At 39.2% G+C, this 22,206-nt stretch overlaps 1 protein-coding gene across 2 annotated transcripts in view; it reads left to right on the top strand.

Moving 5' to 3' along the window:
- Window positions 1-22,206, top strand: part of LOC149805910 (protocadherin Fat 4-like) — a 274,413-nt gene that overhangs the window by 23,234 nt on the left and 228,973 nt on the right. For both annotated transcript variants that reach the window (XM_089950674.1, XM_089950675.1), the window contains exons 6-11: window positions 6,066-6,158; window positions 6,946-7,053; window positions 7,971-8,099; window positions 16,023-16,181; window positions 16,991-17,105; window positions 17,604-17,752. In XM_089950674.1, coding sequence (XP_089806800.1) covers window positions 6,066-6,158; window positions 6,946-7,053; window positions 7,971-8,099; window positions 16,023-16,181; window positions 16,991-17,105; window positions 17,604-17,752 — 753 coding nt within the window. The remainder of the gene's footprint in view (window positions 1-6,065; window positions 6,159-6,945; window positions 7,054-7,970; window positions 8,100-16,022; window positions 16,182-16,990; window positions 17,106-17,603; window positions 17,753-22,206) is intronic.

The raw sequence follows: 22,206 nt of genomic DNA, 5'->3' as shown, positions 1-22,206 counted from the left end.
TTAACGAGAGGCATGGCAAAAGCCAGAATTCATGTAGAAGATATATCAGATATATCATTACAAGTTGGAGGAGTTTGTTTCACTTCTAAAGAAAGTATACTCCATCTATATTTCCAACGTTTTCTCTTCCAATTCCGACAAAGTTTTGCATTTACAATTTGCTTACACTTTGTCCTCACCACACATTTAAGTACTTGTACGGGGAACCTAAGCGACTTCACATTTAGTTCGGGCCATACTTTTTTTGTACGTACAAGATTCTAGCGCTTATAAAAACTCCTAACATTTGTGTAATTCCATTACGAACGTGTTGATATCGGTGAGTTTCTTTTCCAAAGTATTCGTAGCGTCCGGGCGCCAATTGTTTGTACATGTACAGGTGATATGTAGACATTTTCCCCTACATGTAACCGTTTCATAATTGATTTTGTCGCACCTACTTCGAACGTATCTATAACGGTGCCTCAGTCCCATTATATGTGAAGGTTTCTATGTATCAAGTAGACACTTGCGTACATTTCTGTAATGCTTCCGCTTCGGTAGAACACGTAGAGATGGGCTAGGTAACACTTGAGCGACGTTTATCTGCATAAACATTCCATCATAGTTAAAGTGCACTTCGTCACTCGTACGGGTAGCCTATGCGAATTCACAAGATAGGTTCGGGCAACACCATTTGTATGTGTGCATGTCTTAATGCCCTTAAGACACACCTCACATATGGATAATTCCGTCATTTCTGATACATACAGGTCAGTTTTCTTTACTACAGCTTCGTTAGCCTTAGAACACCATGCTTCAATGATTGTACCTGTACATGCCATCCCTGGCCTTTCCTACAGGCAGCATTGTAATTGAGATAGTGTATTACTTTTTTCCAGGTAAACATCATTTAGTATTGTTCTTGGCTTATGCTTTCTTCAAACATTACATGTGCAGGCCCACAGGCTTATACTTCGCCTCCTTACCGGTGGTATCGTTGTTATTTCTTACTTGTAGGCTTCATTACTTTATTAGACTGTCTATTGAAAATTTCTGGGTAAACGTTTTAACATTTAGCTGTACACCGACATTGCGTTATAAAAGACAAGTCAAGACCAACGGTTTTATACGTTTTGCTCTATTTGTCTTACATATTAGAACTATTGGCAAAGTACGGAAACGAACACCTCAGAAAGAAGACATCACCATTCTGCATGCTGACCTTTTCGCAGTGTACAAATTTCTGTCCGGCAATGGAGATAATCAACTTTTACCCTTCAGTCATGAAATGCCGGACAGACACACTCTGAAACAGCTCTGACACCCAAGTCGCCAACACGGGAGTCAGCATTATTGGCAACTCCGTCCACCTTGCATCCTATAGGTTCGACTTGTTTCCTATTGCGGAACAGCGATAGACAGAGCTAAACAAACATCAAAGTTCCATCTCATTCAACAAACATACGAACATGTTACATGGATCAAATGTTCCATAAACCGTCCCAAAATCATGATCCTAACGATATCCTCTCCATAAAGATATCCTGCTTCCGTTGCGACCAGACTAGGCCTTATACTAGGCACCACGAAGGGCCAAAACATCAATATTAAGGCTCAATCACTAACAGACCGGCTTCAAGTACGTCGAACTCGACTGTTGTAGATATGTGCACGGACCAGCCTAACCCACATACGGCCTGGAGACAGTCATTCGCCACGATGCCACGAATAGTTCCTCACACTTGAACAAATGTCGCTTCGCAAACTCTATACTGTCTGCCACGACAAGACACTCAACGACTGTCTCGAAGTCACAGTCTGTAATTCATGGAGTTTTACAAGTATAGTGAGCGGCAAACCTCGTCACTCTTCGCCTGCTAATTCCCATGCATTTTACAGGTGAACTTAGCCTCACCTCATCCAACCAGAAGATGTTTGTTCTCAGTTTATGTAATTTACTTCTACACTATCTGATTTTACGGGAAGGCTCAACCTTTTGAACCTCCATTAGGATTTTTTTAAGCCTTTGACCCCCCGGAGGCCTGGCCTCATCCTCCCACTCCATCAGCATTTTGGACAAGAGCGGCAGCATCTCTTAATATTATGACGAAACGGAAGTGTCCAACGTGAATCATTCCACCACAGTTTAGGAGAGTTACGAACATTCTGACCTCCCTTCATCATCAGTTCGTCGGTGGTTCTACATTGACCACACACTAGTCTTTCATTAGGAAACTGCATCAGTCTATAGTGATTTCGCCACTTTGGGGAAGACAAAGCCACAGTCCATACGTATGCATCGGATGGCCTTTGAAGACACTTTGCAGTTATTGCGCTATATCTTTATCGTGGCTTCGATGTTGGTCTTTCACATCCATGGCTATGTTGCAACAGGCGGAAAATAGCTTCTCTCCTCCCACAACGAATATCTCAGGGTATGCAAGGGGATCGATCTCATGCATGGCCAGGGTACAGAACAGAACCGATGAATACATGTTGTATTCACAGCTACAACTTAAAATTGGCGGAACGCGACTAGGTTCTCTCTGCCTCAACTTTCCAGAAGGACCAACATAAGGCTAAGCTAAGAGCATAGCCTTTATTCTCTAACTATCCTTTTAGCGGCCACAAGTGTGCAAACAAGCCACAAAGGAGACCCATTTCCATCCCACACAACAACAGCGAGAGTACGGGAAATCAACAAATGGACCAAAGGACAACACATGGTACAAAAACTTCTGAAAACCGTCCTATCGAAACTTCACCTGCGATGCCCACATGTATTGTCACCGAAAGCAGATAAAGCACCAAGATTGTCCTAATGTTTGTTCCAACGTTTCTCTGGTGTTTTATCACAGAAGTTTCTTGGTCTCAACGGCAACGGCATTCTGACTTCGGTCATCTACCTAAGCGCCCTTAATGCATTCATTCATGCGCATTGGTTCTCAATGGAAACACCACGGTGCATTTTGGAATGCTGTTCCAAGAGGGAGACTTCGCATAACTTTATGACCCTATTCACACGACTTTCAGGACTTTCTTGCAATTTGCCAACATCATATACCAATTCAGGGGACCCCTATTGAGACTCAACATGAATCCCTGGGTCTTTACTCGCCTGATGAATCGAGTAATGGCGCATGTCCGGACTATTTCTAACGCGGAAATTTCAAGTCACCTGGATCACATCCTGCAGACACATCAGGTGAGTTCTATTTAAACATGACATGATAACTCTTTTTACACTGCTTACAAACCTGGGCTTCTCGTCAATAAGGAAAAATCGACCTGGTACCATCTCAACAATGTGTTCATCAAAGTATGGAGTACAATACACAGGCATCATTGTTCGTCTCCCTCAGGATTGGGCATTGGAAATCTTAACCATTTTGGATTCTTTAATTTAGAATAAAATTCTGCCAGCACGAGAATTCCTTCGCCTACGAAACTTGCACAACGCGGCAGTAGACCAAATTGTGCTAGGTCGCCTTTTTATGTGACCATTGCAAATGATTCATCTGGATGCCAAACGTTTGCCCACTGGACTATCGTCTTCCCATCTGCACACATCTAAATCTTCATCTACGGAATTGTGGCTTTCAACTTGGCTCACGGTGGGTACAACCGTTTGAGATTACAGTCTGTACCGGTGTATGTACTGACGACTGGGGAGTCCACCTACTACCAGCCTTTCGGTAATTCAGCGGTGTATGGTCTGCGCAGGAACGCTATCAGCAAATCAAACGTCAAAAGAAGAAGGCCATTGTGAAAGTCGTTCAATGGCGGAATATCTATTTAAATGGCATTGGAGGTCTCATTCTGCCTGAAAAATCTAAAGTAGAGACTTTTTCAAACGACAAGGACCGCTCCAGGTGGCCTAGTGGTTAGAGCGTCCGCCTCGGATGCGATAGGTTGTGGGATCGATCCCTGGCCGAGTCATGCCAAAGACTTACAAAAATGGTTTTATAGCTGCATGATGCCCCAGGTTTAGGCATCACTATAACCTGCCACATAGCAGACATCGTAGCGATATAACTGAAAAATTGTTAAAGTTACGTTAAAAATCCAAATCACACACACACACACACACGTACACACACAAATGACAATGAGAAACCAAGTCCCCAGATCCTTGCTTCCTGTTGTGGAACTTTCTGAGGTTGACGTTGTCAACAACAAACCCTTATACATGTTCGCTACATCCCGGGAAGACTAAATGAAAGGGCCGATTCTTTTGTCTCAGATCTATCAGCTAATACAGACTGAATGGTTTTTCCTTCCGTCGGCTTTAACTCACATATGTACCCGATGAGACCTACATTTGGTAGACCCGTTTGCGACAAGGTGGAATACCCAACTCCCAACATTTATCGAACCAGTCACGGACCCAAAAGCTTAGGAAGTCGACGCCCTATCGTTCAATCAGAACAATCTGGACGTATACTATATTTAAAAGGTTACCACTATCACGATTGCTGACACCTTTCGTCATCATGGAAAAGAGGATAACGGACAGACCAAGGACTTATGGGACCTACACACCATTTTTGAGTATACACGGCATAAACATTAACCCTATGCCCAAGTGGAACCTATCTTGCGTATTTACCTGCTGACCAGGACACATTTTGGATCAATTTCAAGGGCATATCTGACGCACCATTCCTACAAGACCTGTTTCCTCATGGCTTTAGCGAATTGAGGCAAACCAGAATTACATGCCTCTTTCTATCTCTTAAGACAAGGCAGGAGGATATATCAACACAGATTATCTTGTCCTGGATTAAGTGGGTTATTCGTTCGGCATATAGAGAAATAACTCCTGCTCACATGAACTTATTACACATTTCTGCTCCCGAGGTTAGAGTAGTTGCCAGCAGCCTAGATTCGTTCGGACCTTTAAGATATCCTACATCATTCAGGCCGTGAGATATAGTTCGGAGTCCACATTCTCTCGCTTTTATCTCCGAGATCAGTCATCCCAAAAATCCTAATACTTTGTGGTGTGATCTATATCCACGGACAAACAGGATATTTCAACATAGATTATCTATATCCATGGATAAACGGGACACTTCCAGGTCGATCGAATGGCTCTTAAGACGCAGCTACACGACATTTGCTTAATCTGTGGGCGGAAAATGTTTCCCGATTTGAATCCGCGCCTCGACAGATGGAGTCCCCTTCAACATATTCGCTTCAGTTGGGTTACCTAGAAGCTGTCTCACATACTTTTGTATCTCCTGAGAAAGGGACGTAACTCCCTCCACCTCTTACCTATTCTCTTAAGGTATTATGATTGGGTAACGTATTTAAAGAAGAAACCACTTTTTCCTACTAAAATATATTTGTACATTCTTCGTTAATACTTTTTCTTTCGCTTGTGACCAAAGGTGGTTTCTCGTACACTGTATAATACTATTATACCTATAAATAATATGATTGTTTACAGGATGCATCTAGAGGAGCACTGAACCCTTATCACAATCAGGTTACCGTGACTAATACTTTATGCTTCAATGACTTTTCCTACACGTTGTGATTTAAATTAGCATCTGATGCTCTGTTTATTCTAGAATCATTAAACTTGGTGACGTGATGCATGTTGATGACTACCAAACTCTCTTTTCAAAAGTATGTTACATTAAACTAAACTTGACTTGAGTTCAATTTTATGTTTAAATGTTCATGCTTCAATCATGGGACTAGATGATTTTATACATCTCCATTAGCACCAAACCCGAACAAAGAACGGTCATTGTGCCACATATCAAATTCTGCTGGTCTAAGGTCAAGATTTTGCATTTAGTTTGCGACCAAAAAGACTGTTTTTATACTTTATAATCGTTTATTACATTTCTGGTTAATCATACAGAAAAATGCTTACAATTTAATAGTTGTAATTATATAATTATATTCAACATTGGGAAATCATTATCAACTTATGATTCTTTTTTGTGTATGTCAGTACAAAAGTGTGACCTTCAACTTGTGCAGATTGGATAAATTTTCAAATGCTTATTCAGGTATTCATTTACGGGCAATTAGTGACAGGGTACTTAATTTAAATGCTTTAATTTCAGACAGCCTATGCAACAGTCACTGTCAACATCAAAGATATAAATGATAATACTCCAGAGTTCATTAATATGCCATATTCTGTATCAGTGGAAGAGGTACGTATAACTCTTATGGGTTCTAGTTTGATTCCGCTGAGAAAGAGAGGCTTAATTATGGTTTCAGTGACATAATATTCTTCTTTTATGACCATCTTTAAATATAAAGTTTCAACATGTTTCTCTAACATTAGAGATTAGGAGCAGCAGTAAATAAAAATATAAATTAATATTGATAATTTAAATTATTATGGATCCAGAGAGGGCTTTAAACAAGCCGCCTTTTTCTTAAAATTGTACACTTTTGAAAAGAATTTGTCTAATTCTAGACAAAATGAACCATCTTCTTCCCGGAATCGACATGTGGTAAATAAAACTCACGTATCTGTCTCTGAAGAAAGTATTGATAATCTGGTGCTACTTTGTTTTCTCAAACAAATTAGGGGTATCTGGTTTCGTCCAGTGTTAAAACTGCGCGAAGAATAAATTTTACTAAAATACTTCTAACTATGTTTTGAATATTATAAGAGCTTATTCGATAAATTAAATGTAAAATATCTTTGTATCTTTCAAACTGCACATTTCTTGCAATATTTAGTACTTTCACTTTTTAAGATCATATTGAGTGACTGTCTGTTCAATTTTTACACTATATTGCCTTTTGTTCCAAATGACATTCCTAAATATGAACTAAATAAAAATCATAGATAAAACTGTATTTTAGTTGGCTAGTTTCATCTGCATCTATTGTATCAACGCTATAGAACATAATCATATATTTATATTGATTCAGATTTTCCTTGCAGTCTTTTTTATTTTTATTTTTGTATTTGCTCTCTTTTTGCAGCTTACTCCGGTGGGAACAACTATCTACAGACAAATTTCAGCCTTGGATAAAGATAGTGGTCTTCGAGCGACCATTAACTATGCAATCCTTGCAGGAAATGGCTCAGTGGTAGTTACCTCTGAACTATTTACGTTGAATAATTGTTGTTTTGTCAGGGACTCATATTTTTTAAAAGATCAAAAATATGGAATTGTTTTGTTAGTTCTAGAATTTGCCCAAAGGAAAAGGGACAGCGCTTCCATTCTGATCACCGGTTAATGTCTTTTTTGAATTTTGTTTCTCCCACTCCACTTCTGAGTTACTGTAAGGTCACTTTTCTTCATCGGATACTCATTTTCATAGCTTGCAGGCTGGCAACCTGTAATGAGTTTAAATATGCGACGTAAAATATATATTCCATAATTGTCATTGCTGGCAGTGAAATATTAACAAATTTAATATCAACACGTTTGTTTAGGATATCATACCTATAAAAATAAATGAAATGGTAGTATATGAAAATTTATGAATAAAAATTTATGTGTGTTCTGTTAATGAGCCATTACAATTTTAGCTAAATTCTGCTTGTATTTTTGTGTCATGGGGTGTGAAAGGTAGTCCTGTTAGACCATATGTTGTACCAATCTGTAACTGCTTAAGGCATCAACCGATAAATTTTTATTTTGATCAAAGTGAGTAAGGTAAAAAGCTGATAAGATAATGGCATACTTATAGATTAAATGACATTCCTTATACAATAGTTTTTAAAAGAATTCCAATGTTAGAAGAAGAAAAACAAATTTATTTGAATAATGAAAATATTCGTAAGAATGATATTTTCATAACTTGTTTGTGTGATGAAGACCGTAAGAAATTGTTGATGATATTGGAAGTAGAAAACAGCTTGTTAGAGACTTAAATATGAATTGTTGATGAAAATAGGAATTAAAAAAGAGACATTTTATTGATACTAATTATTGCTTTTCTGTATATAACATGGCATATCACATTATGTAACACCTGTATTATTTTTACTTTCTTTTCAGACTGATAGTTCCAGAAAGTTCAACCTTACCTCAGACAGATTTCCTTACCTTGTCATAAATGAGTCTCTGGATTTTGAACCTATGTATACTTTAGGACAAACAACCTTTGTGATCAATGTTGTTGCAACAGTAATTACGTTTTTATCTTTAATTTGCTGCATATGTCAATAATTAACATTTATCACATGTATCAGTGATTCAATGTGTGAGAATATTACTTTAGGTCTGAAGTTTTAATTCTTATATGCTAAGAGTTATTTTCTCGCTTGCATGAGAAAACTCGTTGCACCACCTTTAACAGTGCTCAGTGTGTTTGGAAACGTTTTTAAAAGTCACAGACCATCATCATGAATTGTTGTACTAGTAATAGTTCATTCCAATATCAACTTTCTTGGCCCGGTCTAATACCTAACTCCCATTGTAAAAGCCCATAGCGATCTATAATTTTCGTCTGGATATTCTGTTATGACAATTAATTTGCAGATCACTAAAAATCACAATTAAATAAACTTTGTTATAGCTATATTATGATTAAATTTTAAATCCGAAATTCGTTTTTATATTTATATCAGTAAATTTGTTTACATTACCCGTTTGACATTTACTATAGATGGCCAGGGTTCTTAACCAGTTTTTAGCATTCGCTGAACATGATATATGTTTTATATAGTGACTCTCACATAATCCAAGTTAATCTTGTGGATTATGACACATTCATCGACAACTTCGGTATAGTAGTATTGAGTATAATCGAATTTCTACATTTTTCATTCTTTATTTTGTAAAATGTGTTAAGTCACCCGCATGTCAGAGCCTAGCTTTAGGGCTTGTAAGTCCGAGTACGTGCAATATATTTTGGAAATAGATCATCGGTTTTGCCGTCAGTCAGTCCATAAAACACAGCTCCAGATGCCGATTGGCCAGACAAGCCGTACGATAGGCCGTATTCTACAATCAGTGACCAGGAATCCATCATTTCGGCGAGCCGTAAACGGCATGTCAGACCTTGGTATGTGGAACTATACGGAAATCTGGTTAGCTGAGTCGTCCAGAAGACACTCATGACACATGCCGATGTTGCACCAAATGCACTTCTCTACCATGCCGCGTGTGTGAGTCATGGTCGAAAGACGTCTGGTCAGCAATGATGCATATTGCACCAAAGGGAAGGATAAAAGAACCAAACCTCGCCAGGGGAACTATTTTAAGTGTTCACCTGAAATCTGTATCTCTTGCGAGCCTTGTGGGGGACGCTACTTGGATCCACGTCCCAAACAACGAGATCAAGCAGCTCCAGTGACATCAGCAGAAACGGGAGAAAATTACTCTGAAGGTTTACAATGGTGAATGTTCCACAATGTTAGACAAACTAGTGGACATTAGTTCCACCGCATGTCAGGACATGGCCGTAGGGTCTTTAAGTCAGGGCGCATGGGTTTTTACCGGATCAAATATATCCAATGCTATGTTTGTTTTCATTGTGCATAGCCAACCGGGCTGTCCATCCGTCCCTATTAAGGGATTTGCTTGATATACCGGCTCTGCCGGCTACGCTCTACGAGAATCTTACTGATAAATCAATCCTTCGTGCTGCTTCGTCGCGACATTTCTACATAATGACATCCAACCAATTTGGGGACTTGATTTATAGACCGACCCCGTCAGCAACGCTACATGGGGATCTTAGTGATAGATATGTCCGTCATACCGCACTTTCGATGATATTTCCTTATTATCAAGGGGATTTTAGTGAATGTTTACGAATCCGATACCGGGGAAGACATGATCGGATTTTATACAGCTGGCATCCATTCCAGCTTTTCACCTGGCAAAATATCCATCCGTTCAGACGGGACTCATTCGGCCGGCGGACCAGACCGTCCCAATGTTCAAGGCGAATCCTCAGGGCCGAGCATGTGCACTAGTCAAAGATAACGTGATAGCGTCATATTTACCACCTGGGATGGTGTATCCGGTTATTCAGTCTGACCCATATTAAGACTAGCAATCCAATGATTTTGATAAGTGATAGCCCGAATTACTCGGGTCATCAATATAGAAGCCCATCACTTTATGGCGAATGAGTTGACTGCTTCCACCAATTTGGACTTCATCAAAAGTGACGCATGTCTACGTTCCATGTCTCGTCAGGTACAACAAAATCTGGCTTAATGACAACCCCGTTTGGGTCACCTTTACTCTTTGGAGGAAGGATTAAAAAGTTCGGAGGCAGGCAGCCCAGAAGATCCCACTCCAACTTTCCGCCTAACCCGTTCCGGCTTTTCGAAACACTCCGTCACAGCCACAAAAGAGTGATGATAGGCAGAAGAGGGGTAAGGAATCTTTTCAGGCAACCATTCAGCATGCATAGCAGCCAAATGCCAGAAGACAGTCTTCGAATCAGACAAGACGGCAAAATTATTTCACTGTATCCCCCTCTTCTATCAAAGCGACTGTGTGATCCAGGTCACTTTGGAAGGGCTTTGGATTTCATTTACCCAGCCACTTCCCATTTCATCTTCAACCTCTCTTAGGGAAGTACCGTCAGACTGGATGAAAAATGTCTTTTTTACAACATGAGATGCGGTCACTTATCGCAAACGATCAGTGGTGCCAAAACAGTCACATAATATCCTCAGTTTTATTCAAGTTTTTTTCTTTTGATCCAGAAGGCAAACGGGAGGTCGAGACTAATCATAGACCTGAGTCGCCTCAACCAATGCATTCTGCTGACAAAATACAAGATGGAGACGGCCAGACTAATCCAACTCTCAATGAGAAAGGACGTATATGCCGTCTGTCTCGATCTTACCTATGCATATTTTCATATTCCCTTTCACCCAGTCTCGAAAATTCCCTTCGGATAGTTTACCGCGAAACGGATTATCAGTTCAACCTCCTACCCGTTGCCTCACTGTCAGCCCTTGTACTTTTACCAAGATTATGGATTGCTTTGTCACCCTGTTCTGGTCGACTTCATCTACATCGACGTCAGCGTACTTGGAAGACACCCTCCAAAATATATGGTAAGAAGATTCTAATGCAAGGCAGGAAGATCTTCTTCCACTTTAAGAACAAACTGGCTTTCCGGCGAACTGGGACAAACTCGATCTTGCTCCATCCCAGTGTTTTGTCCACCTATGTATGGAATTTCTCACTAATCTCAGTTGGGTACAGCTTCTCCGCGATCGCATTACCCGAATCGTAGAGCTGTTGGAGTCCGCTTCCAAAAAGACTTCGATTTTGGTGAGAGAGTTCTTGCGTCTCCTCAGATTATTCATTTCGGTAATGAGCTTGATTCTGCTAAACCGTTTCTATTCGTCCCTTACACATTACATTGCTAGCTCAGTGGCACCTATTTCACGGTTATCTCGATCGACAAGTCATAATCACGCTCGACGTACTTATCATTCCTAGGTCAGTGTCTTGGGTGCACTCCTATTGGTGAACTTTACTACGGTTAGTGCCGCAAGGGAGTCAAGGGATCTGCGTCTCCACATCAACCGTCTAGAAATGAAAGCTGTAATCAACACCTTTCAATTCTGGAAAACCATCTCTCAAGAAAAATGGTCCTCATTATGTTGGATACCTACCGTCACAAACAGTGGAGACCAAATTACCCAGCCTGTGTGTTCTGAGTTGGCAATTTCTATGTTGGTGCGAAGAGCTCATCATCATTATGTATATTCGACATATTCTAGGCAGACTCAATGTCCTGCCAGACACTCTATCCAGGAAGGGTCAGGTCATTCACAAATAATGGTTTCTCCACATATCATTGTATTTTTGGATTTGTGCTCTTTGGGGATTCTGATGATAGATATTTTTAGACAAATTGGAATCACAAGCTGCCCACCTTCATCTCCTGAGTTCCAAACACAGACAATCGGGCCGTGGACGGATTGTCAATCGGCTGTGAATGGCCCTGAGCCATTATCTACCCTCTGAAGGTTTTGGTACCAAAATAGTTTAGAAGTTACGTGGTCAGAACCGACTACAAAAGGATTATGATAGCGAGAGATGACCCTTCTTGACGCATTTCTCTTGTATAGACAGCATTGCGGAATAAACAATTTAAACCTTCTATCGTGGAGAGAATAACGAGAGAAAGAAGGCATACCACTCTGAAGGCTTACAATGGAAAATGGCGTTTGTTGAGCGAACGGTGTCATATAAATACAGTCGTCTTTTGGGGTGCCTCAGTTCCCAACTGGCAGACCTTTTTCTCTGTTTTTGTAAGGAGAAAAAAGCTGGTTCCAATAACTATCATGCTCTCACTCTCTTGCTAGACGATTCGAGACCAGAGGCCAGGCAAGACCCTATTTGCGCTCTCAAGCACTACATGAAACGCACAGCGGCATGTCATGTCATGCGCAAACGACTCTTTCTTTCCTGAAAAATGGAACGCAGAATATCAATCATCAAGCCCTATCTAGGTGGCTGAGGTGGTTATCCGTTTGCGTAATCTGAAGTCTCAGAAGATCAGTCACCTCATGAAGATTTCACCTGATGAGATTAAAGCGACCTGTGCGAGCCTCGCGTTCGGAAGCAACGGTTCGAACCGAAACATAGTAGGAGCGGCTGGCTGGCATGCAGAGTCAACTTTCTCGAGCCTTTATCTTAAAATGTTAACTTCACAGAGACAAACTCTTGATCTGGTGGGTCCCGTGATGGTGGCCCAGATAACCACCAGACCCAGTTAAGAGTCATAACAGCCTATTAGCTTCGCTGGATTTGCCAGTAAAATTTTGTAGTTAAGAAGATTTCAATAATCATCTTTTTCACCGGATACAGAGGTCTCAAGCATGTGACCCTAGGCTGTGCTGCTTCTCAGGATAACGTGTTTGTTCCTATGATGAATCCAGCCATATTTCCCTATAAGGAAACCAGAGATAGAGGTCGGATGCTCAGCATTCACTCCTCCTATTACCTATTCTCCTAATGTTAATGCGATTGGGGGAACTTATTAGAACGAGGAAGCAAATTCTTTTATGTAACTTGTGTTTCTCCGATAATACTTACCCGATCACATTACTTAAATATCCTCCCTACTACCACGTCATGCGAGAATCCGTGTTTAATTATTGCTCAGCTTAAAAATTGCCGACATCTAGGGGTGACAAGGGGAGGTAATGGGCAAGAGTTATTGCCATATGTCTATATGAAATAGACGGGAAAAGACGATGTTTCGTCTTTTAAGTAGGGCTAGATTTGGGACTTAGTAGACGTATGTCCTAGGAGGAACATACTTTTAAAAAATAACTTGCTTTCATACGGGGTCGACAAAACGTTTCCCTGCCGCCGATGGAACCGCCGACTCGAGTCTTTGTGGCTTATCAGTTGGATAGATATCAACCCGTACACAGGGACAATCGAACGGTATCGTCCCCCCATCCCAAGGCTTTACTCTAATGTTGACAGCATGCCCTAGGATGAAAATATCCCGACTGAGTGAGGTTTACAGTTTAAAGCAGACATGGAAGAAATCTATCGATTTGCCGATTTCAGAGTGCCCAGTCCCGTCAGCTGATATAATACAAGGCTTCTTTTGGTTTGAAAGACAATGACGAACAGCAATCTTTCCGTCTTCTTCCACAACCTAGCAGGGGCCCCGAGTGGCCGAGTGGTCTAAAGCGCTCACCGTTACGAATCACTGCCATCTCACCTCTGTCTGCGTGGGTTCGAGTCCAAGGCTCGGCTAGCGTGGGTACGTGGGAAAGCCTGCCAGTAGCTTCTCGTGGGTCGGTGCTTCTTTCCTGGGTATTCCAGTGTTCTTCCTCCACCAGTTATACTGGCCGCCATGTATAGCCTATCTTGTACTGAAAAATGGCGTTAAACCCTAGAACAACAACAACAACAACCAAAACAAATGGTAAATTTAACTTTGATCAATAACAGAAACAGTCTCACTTCCCTTCTGAGTCAATACGTGTTTCTGATCAATTAGGTCAAGTCACACCCGATTTCTTCCAAGCGTTATGTCCATCTTGAGTGGAATTATTTTACAAACTTCAGCCTTGTTTGACCTCATCAGTTGCTGACGACACAGATTATTGAGCTTCCAGAGTCCATTTCTGACCGAGAGAGAGAGAGAGAGAGAGAGAGAGAGAGACTCTTCAGAGAGATTGCAACTCTTCAGTCTGTTCAACGCGTCGACGAATGTGATTCTTCTTTATCGTCTTTTAATGCATCCTTTGAAAAATGACATGCTAGCTCCACTGAGCCCCGTTTGTCGGTTTATTCAGTCAACAACGCCAGTACGCAACAAATGCTAGCTCAGGACAGAATTCCTCTTGCAAATATCCAACCGGTAATTACGATCTGTCCGCCCACCCAGTGATTTGTGCATTTTGTGGAGAGAATGTCAAGGCCTACAAGTCCTCTACTTTGAAGGTACATGCGGAGAAGTGACGTGTTTAAATTGCTGATGCAACAGCAACAACATCATCGCTTTGAGCACCTCAATCAACAATTTTTTTTAACAATTCTCTGGCTGTTCGAGAAGTTAGTCAACCACTATGATTATCGGCTATCCCCGATGCAATAAGGCATCACGGAAGAATGGCTACAGGTCACGATAAGGATTTATCAGACCTATTAGCCAATTTTGAATTTTATTGTCCAAAAATTGCTCACTCTGTTTCTCAAGTGGAATTATTTGTGAGTGGTGAGATGGCTTAATTCAAATCAGAGTCTGTAACCAGCACTTTCTTGATGATGATATTATTCAAAACATGTTGTTTGATAGCTCTAACTTCAGCTTGCATGGTCAGCAAGTTGTATGCCCTTCGTTGCACCCTAACTATCTACAGTTCAGATCAGATGGTTTCATGGTCCATGCCACAACAACGCTTCATAGCGAAGAACAGACCATCATTATTTACAACCAATGATTGGTAATATGCCCTCTATCCTCCATCAACGAGTCTTGGAAGACGGTGATACTGATATTGCAACTTATAATACTCACCCCAGCCCTGGCCTCATGGTTAAAGCAGATCATACGCTAGGTGTATTCTGATGCATCAAGAGATAAAGTACGCCCAAACTCTTGAAATCAGAGCAATTTCTGCAATCCTTGCATTCTAATGTAACGTGGCCAGCCTGGGCATAATAGATGCAGTTGACTGGCACGCACGCTTGAATCTTCGTGATCTAGCCTCTCAGAGACGAGAATACAATCTGGTAGGTCACGTGGCAGCAGGCCAGATCGCCACCAGACCAGTTCGAAGTGAGCAAAGCCTTACTTCTGGCTTAGAACAGCACTTTCACTGTAGTTGCCTGGTGATTTTATTCGGTCGAAACGTGATTTGATTCCTTTTATCTTACACGGCTACTGATGTCACGGTTTTTGACAATCACTTGTTCTCGTCGGACACTAAGAGCCTCGTTTACCTTATTCCCTTGAGGTGATCATGGATCAGTTAGGAAGCTCGGCATTGCCTCCACATGTTACCTATTCTTATATCGTTGATGTGATCAGGGAATATATTGAAAGGAGAAAGCAATTTTTTTAGGAAATTATGTTACTTTGAGAATACTTACACGACCATGTTAGCATTATACACTCCCGCACATACCCATAATTGCGAGCATCTTCGCCAAGGTATAGCTCAAAATAAAATTGGTAATCAATGAAGCAATGATAGGCACCTGACGGTGGTGAGGGAAGGAAGGGTTAAGTGTTGGGAAGAGTTTCTGTCCTTCGTCTGTATAAAATATGTGGGAAAGAGGACATTATGGGTCATTCTGCGACTGCCGGATTCGAAAGGTAGCAGAGCCTCTTTGAACGGTACTAATGTATCGGTTAAGTAATCTCGGAGTTAAAAAAAAATACTAAAACAATTTTTTTACAACGTAACATATATTCAATGGCAGTTGCTGTATTCAATTTAAAGATTGGGATAATAGGTTTTAAGCGTTTACCCTGATATGGCATGAGTTTTTACTTTGCCACCGTAAGCTTGAAACTACAGCATCATAATATCATTTTTTGTACTTGTTATTTATTTATTTATGTATTTACTATTATTATTATTATTATTATTTCAGGATCTTGGCACACCACCACGTTCAGCTGTTGCGCGAGTTAATGTGACCGTTACAGATAATGATGATATGGCACCAGCTTTTGTCTATGCTAACTGCCTTCTCTCAGGAATATATTGTGTTAATCCTCGATACTCCACTAGTGTTGTTTCAGGACAAGTGGTAAGTTTGAATGATGCAAAATTCATGCGCTGTAACAAATTATCTTGTTTAAGTCTTGCTGGAAGCTATTTTTCATTGTGTGCGATTTTTACAAGAACTCTCTAGCATTTACTTAGACTCAGAGATTGCAGGCTATATATGAAGTCAATGTAAGAACCGATAAAAATGCACGAGTACTGAGTGAAAGAATTAAGGAGGAATTATTGTACATTTAAATCATTTTGTCACCTTGTGTTTTATTTTTTTGCAATGGTATGAAACAATACTTAGTAATTAGGAAATGTCTGAGAATGGAACACTCTTTTTCTGTTTCATTACTGCGGTTGTACAATATGACTTTGATTTTCTGTCACATTTCTGATTAATGATTCTTGTTACTCCCTAATGTAATCAGCAGTTTGTTGCTTCCCATTTATTATTTGCCTCTCGACATTATATTTAACTGTGTCAGAGTTCACATTTGATTTAAACAGAGATGTATACTCAGTTTTAAAATCATTTCCTTGCTGAGTTTAATTAATCTTTAAGTGGCATTATGTTTTTAATCATAGTTTCACTTGTTTGGAAGGGTAGTGGACATATTCAATTATTGGTTTTCAAACCCCCTCCCCCCACCCATCGGATATCCAGGATAAAGTTTGTCATTTCTTTGGGTCTTTTTTAACTTTATAAGGCACCTCTTTATATTATTTTTTTTTAAAAATTGCAAATAACCTACGAACAATGCTCTTCATAAACACAGTGTGTGACTGCATTAAATTTGCGTACAGCATGGATGACCAGTGTTACTTTTTATATCTTATTTTCAGATAAACCCCTTGATTATTTACCCACTGGCGGGATTTACCAGGCAGGCCGCAAGTACTATAAGAGCTTTTGACCGGGATACACTCCGATCACCTTTGACATTCAGAATTGTGGGAAGTTAGTTATTTAAATTACCTTAGCAGTGGTATTTTTATATTATTTGTTGTGTTATTATTATTAGTAGTAGAATTATTTCATCTGAAAATTATCCATATGCTTTTTTTAATGTAATACCAGTGCCACGTATCATGAGATGTGAGTCTTGAATGTCACAATGTGGACTCTTGAGTTGTTTTTAATACGTTAAACGTGTGATTCTGTGTTTTCCTGACCCTGTTTTCAAAGGTGTAATCCAATTTAGGTATAACTTCACATAATTAAGGTGCCTTGAGCCTAACAATCAATGGCCAATGTCATAGTTTCAGTACTTGCCAAAGGAGCAGTTAATATCTGCATTAGATAGAGTAATGATTTTGAAATTCATTTTGAAGGTGGTCATAATGTTTGCGATGAGTTAAAGTAAGCTATAGTTTGTATGCCTATATTAGCTTTGAATGGAACGAAAGGATTCAACGTGTTTGCGCTGATTAAGCCATTAAAACCTTTTAATTCCAGCGTCACCAGTAGGTTATGAGATTTATTTCTCAGTTGCTGGTTCAGGACCTGTTTCCAGTGGAGATAAGGACATCTACACAGCAACTTTGACACAGTTACGGGAAATAACCAGAACCAGTACTCTGAGCAGGGTGGAGATTTACATTCTTGTAAGTGGTAACATTGTAATATATTAGCTTTCCTCTACATTATAAGAGAGTTATTTCACTACCTCAGTTGTTGGTATTTCATCTCCACACATGTGTTGTTGTTGTTTTTTTTAATGTCCGTTGAGTTAGAAGATGACAATGGCATCATCAATAACTGGTCTGGTTTCTTTGAGTATTTGAGTGGCTGATCAAGCCAATTTGTGTTCTGAACTGTCTGTGGCACGCTTGACTGGAGATGCCACTTGGGTTTACTTCACTGCATATCAACATTTCTTTATTACAAGTTACAATGCAGCACTTTGAAGTGGGTATCATGGCAATTATATCAAGGAGAGCGGTCAAGGGAGCTAACTTTGTACATGGTTCTTTGTATAATTTTGCATTTGGTTCATGACAACACATTTTGTTTGCACTCAACTTGCATACCATTGTATATATAATCATGAAACATAGTGAGGGGATGCATTTTGATAAATGCTACTATAATATTACTTGCACTGACATCAGTACAAGTGTTTCTTCATGTTTTGATTATTCTGGAATCAGTTGATTTTATGATTGTGCGCATCTTTCTTAGGACCACACCATGAGGTCATGGCAACCTAAATTTCACACTACAGGCGTTGGTATACTTGTTTCCATTTAGCTCGTGATCATTTTTGCTTATGTAGACTGTTAAGTTACATTTCTAGCTTGAAGTACGAAATTTGGCGAATGGATATTTTTTATAAGCGCTACACCTGTGTTACAAAAAGAGGTCCTATTAACATGTATTTTATACTTGTGTGACTTTGCACAAGTTGTGTCATTTCTGTTATTTTCTAGGGACTATTTATGGTAGATGAAGAACTTGATGACTGGGTGAATTACTAATAGTACCCAGGATTATAACGGTCTTTTAAGGTCTTTGACAGTTTGGGGAAAATGAGGTAGAATTTTCAAGGCCTTGAAAGTTTGGGAAAATCGAGCAGATTAACCTGAGGTCTTTAAAGTCTTTGAAAATTGAAATAAACACAAACATTTTAATTTCTTTCCACAGTCACAAATAAAATTGTCTAAGGTTGATAGATACGGATGTAGTCGAGTTTTCCTGGTTTCTTTCTTTTGATTAATTATAATTTGAATTTCATCATTAAACAATATTGTAGTATTTTTGTATTTGTTGGTTTCTCATATAACATAAATCGTATATAAAATGTTAGCGAAAATAGGTCTTTGAAATCTGTGTTTGTGGTCTTTGAAAGTTTGGGAAAAGCCTTTGAATTTATCATTCAGAATTATGTATTTACTAAGAACACAAAAATAGTGACCTATATTTGATGTTTTATATACTGTAAGTTTTGCGTTTAGTTCATAACCATGTATGTTTCTTTTGCTTGCTTATGCATTCCATCCAACCTGAAATCTTGAAAGTTGCTGAGGTATTGCATATCTTAGGCATTGCATCCTTACAATGAAAATAAGTCTTTTGATAGACACTTCGCACATTCGTGAGTTTTTAAACATTTTTTTTGCTCTGAGTTCATTTATTGATAACTTTTCACGTTGACCAATGAAATTTCAGAATTGGAAGATTTTCTTAATACTATTGTATATCCTTACAAGTAAAATAGGCCGCGGTTACCCACATTTTATCATTAGCTGACGTAGTTACACTTTTATGCTTAGCCATGATCACATATGGGTGTACATGTTGTATACATACAAAAGCGTCTGCTTGTATATTTTCTTTAGATTTTCGATGAAAACTTTGTAAAAAAAATATTGAATACAGCTAAATATATTGTTTTAATGACATGTTCTTTTTCTGCAATTATATAATATGAAAACCAACTGGCCAGGTGATTGTGAGTAAAGGCATTGCTGTTATTTTGTTAATCCGGGAGGTTTAAAGTTATGATGATCTATGGGAAAATAAAATCCAGGACACTAGAGTTTGTGATCAGTCTGACTGAACGATGAGACATCCATACTGTTATGGGAAGATTTGCCTCATGAATTGTGACATTGTATCAGTTTCGTAACGGGGGTTTGGGTTATCAGAATATTGGCGTCAGCTAACCTAGTAATAGCCACATCCTAGTAATAGCCACAATTATACTTTCATGGGTGCTACACTACGCCGTTTATTTTGAACCATCTACTGGTGATTATTATAGGCTGTGATCAGATAGCGAAAAGGCCAGGCCCTTTTGGAAACTATTTTTCTAGCAAACTCGCTTGTATATATTGTTCTACATAGAATATCTCTTCTGACCATTGCACATATAAAAAGATATGAATATTTTTATTAAGTGATAAAATGTCATTATCAATGACTATACATTGTGTATTGCAATACGTTTAGCTCGACTGTTTAGCATTTATTATATGCATGAATGAAATTTTAACATTTATCATGGGATGCACAAATTAATTTGAAGAGTTTATCTTCGTAAGTTTCTTTTTTGTTGCAATTCTTTACATTTATACCTCTAGGATTTACCTTTTGGTCAGCACCACATAGGTAGTAGTCTGCTGATATGCTGTTATACATACACATATAGATACATACATACACACACACACACACACACATACATACATACATACAAACATACATACATACATACATACATACATACATACATACATACATACATACATACATACATACATACATATACGTGGTGGGATTAAAGGTGACGCAAATATAGCAAGTACTCCACGGCCTTTGTCAGGCGGGCCGACAATGTTGTAAAATGGTATTTTGTGGGTTGGTGGTGGTGGTGGTAGGATGCTTTTTGAAATTACTCCAGAACCTTCTATCACCTTAATCAAGCCTTGGATACATATACAAACATGAATGAGTAGTCAGTATGTATGCATTATAAAACAGTGGATTGCATGCATTCAGTGGGACATTCATGGTTGATCATAGATGCTTGCCGTGAATTAAGCTTGCTTGTAATAGTGACTTTCTACTACTCTCACCATGTAAATCTGGTTTCTAGTGGTGGAAAATGATAATAACTTAATGCTGATAATGCGAACAATTTGTTAAAAACAATTTTTTAAAAACCTCCATGACTTGTACCAATGTTATGGAAACGTATGCTTATATTATTGTTTTTCTGAATTATTTTTCTGCATCATCATTCATGTTAACAGTTGCTTCTGGAAGCTACTATAATCTTCCCAGTATGTAATCAGTACTAATTTTTATTATGTAGAAACAAATTTAACCTATTTTAGTACTTGTAATGGTGCAGCAATTAAAAAAAGGTTCTTACTTTTAGATTGCATCTCATTGCAAGAGTACATATGTATCCATATAATTATGTATCAGTTGTCTTCAGATACGTTACCCAAACATACATCAGGAGCACAATCACTACCTTGCTAATCCAACTCTCCCAATCAACAACCTAGTTGGAAGTCAGACAAGAGTGGTCTCCCTTTGATAGAAGAAACCAGAATAACACACCTGTACGATCGTGCTTGTCTCTGTGTGTGTATTTGTTATTTGGATTTGTAACGTAGCTTTAAAAAAAAAATTCAGTCATATCGCTACGATGTCTGATGTGTGGCAGTTTATAGTTATGTCTAGCACTGGAGCATCTAGGCTGATAAATCGGCCCTCACCCGTGATGATATTGATTGTTGGTTTAGGGGTTGATATCACCTATTCATTAAAAGCTGCAACAATTTGCAGAAAAGTTTGGCTGCACACATTGGTGTACATTTAAAAAAAAACTTTTACCGGTATTTCTCGTGGCTGTGGAGTACTGTCGGCTGAAGGGTTCTTTTGGTGACAATTACATTATGTTTCCAGAGCAAATCCTATGTTTGGTGACTTGTAAATCCATGTAGAATAACACAACCATATGTCATGTGGCCATGTTGAATTTTGCGCTGGATATGGCTGTTACCCATTACCGGTATGTGTCTAAAGTGTACGTAAATTTGTTTCGGAAAGATTTGGATTCAGCAAAATTGCCCATTTAATGAACAGGTGACATCAGACCCACGTATCGTCCATCAGCATCAACATAAATTTGGGCGTTTGATATATCTGACTATGGGGCATCATGCCGCAGACATGATGATGTCCCATGCAGTCATATTATTCTGACACCAGGCCGACCAGTCCTAACACTAACCTCTTAATGCTGTGCGCCTAGTGAGGAAGATGTTAGTACCATTGTTATAAGCCTTTGGTATGACTCAACCGGGACTCTAACCCGCGACCTCTGCTGGTGCTGGTAATCATGCTATTTAAAGACCTCGCATTCTAATATCCACTTGTACCTTTTCACCACTTGATTAATTCTGTTGAGTTTTTAAACACTTTGAAATATAGTCAGATCTATCATCTAATTTTCATTCTATCTGCATCGTGACACATTTTTGAACTTCCTTTGTCCTACTATTTCATGCAAAAAGCGTGTAGTCGTTATTTTCAAAGTCTGCCG

The sequence above is a fragment of the Sinohyriopsis cumingii genome, chromosome 2, assembly GCF_028554795.1.
Source record: "Sinohyriopsis cumingii isolate HCF-2022 chromosome 2, ASM2855479v2, whole genome shotgun sequence".
Taxonomy (NCBI): Eukaryota; Metazoa; Mollusca; class Bivalvia; order Unionida; family Unionidae; genus Sinohyriopsis; species Sinohyriopsis cumingii.
Note: the sequence above shows the minus strand (reverse complement) of the source record. Positions and strands in the feature narration are given on the sequence as shown.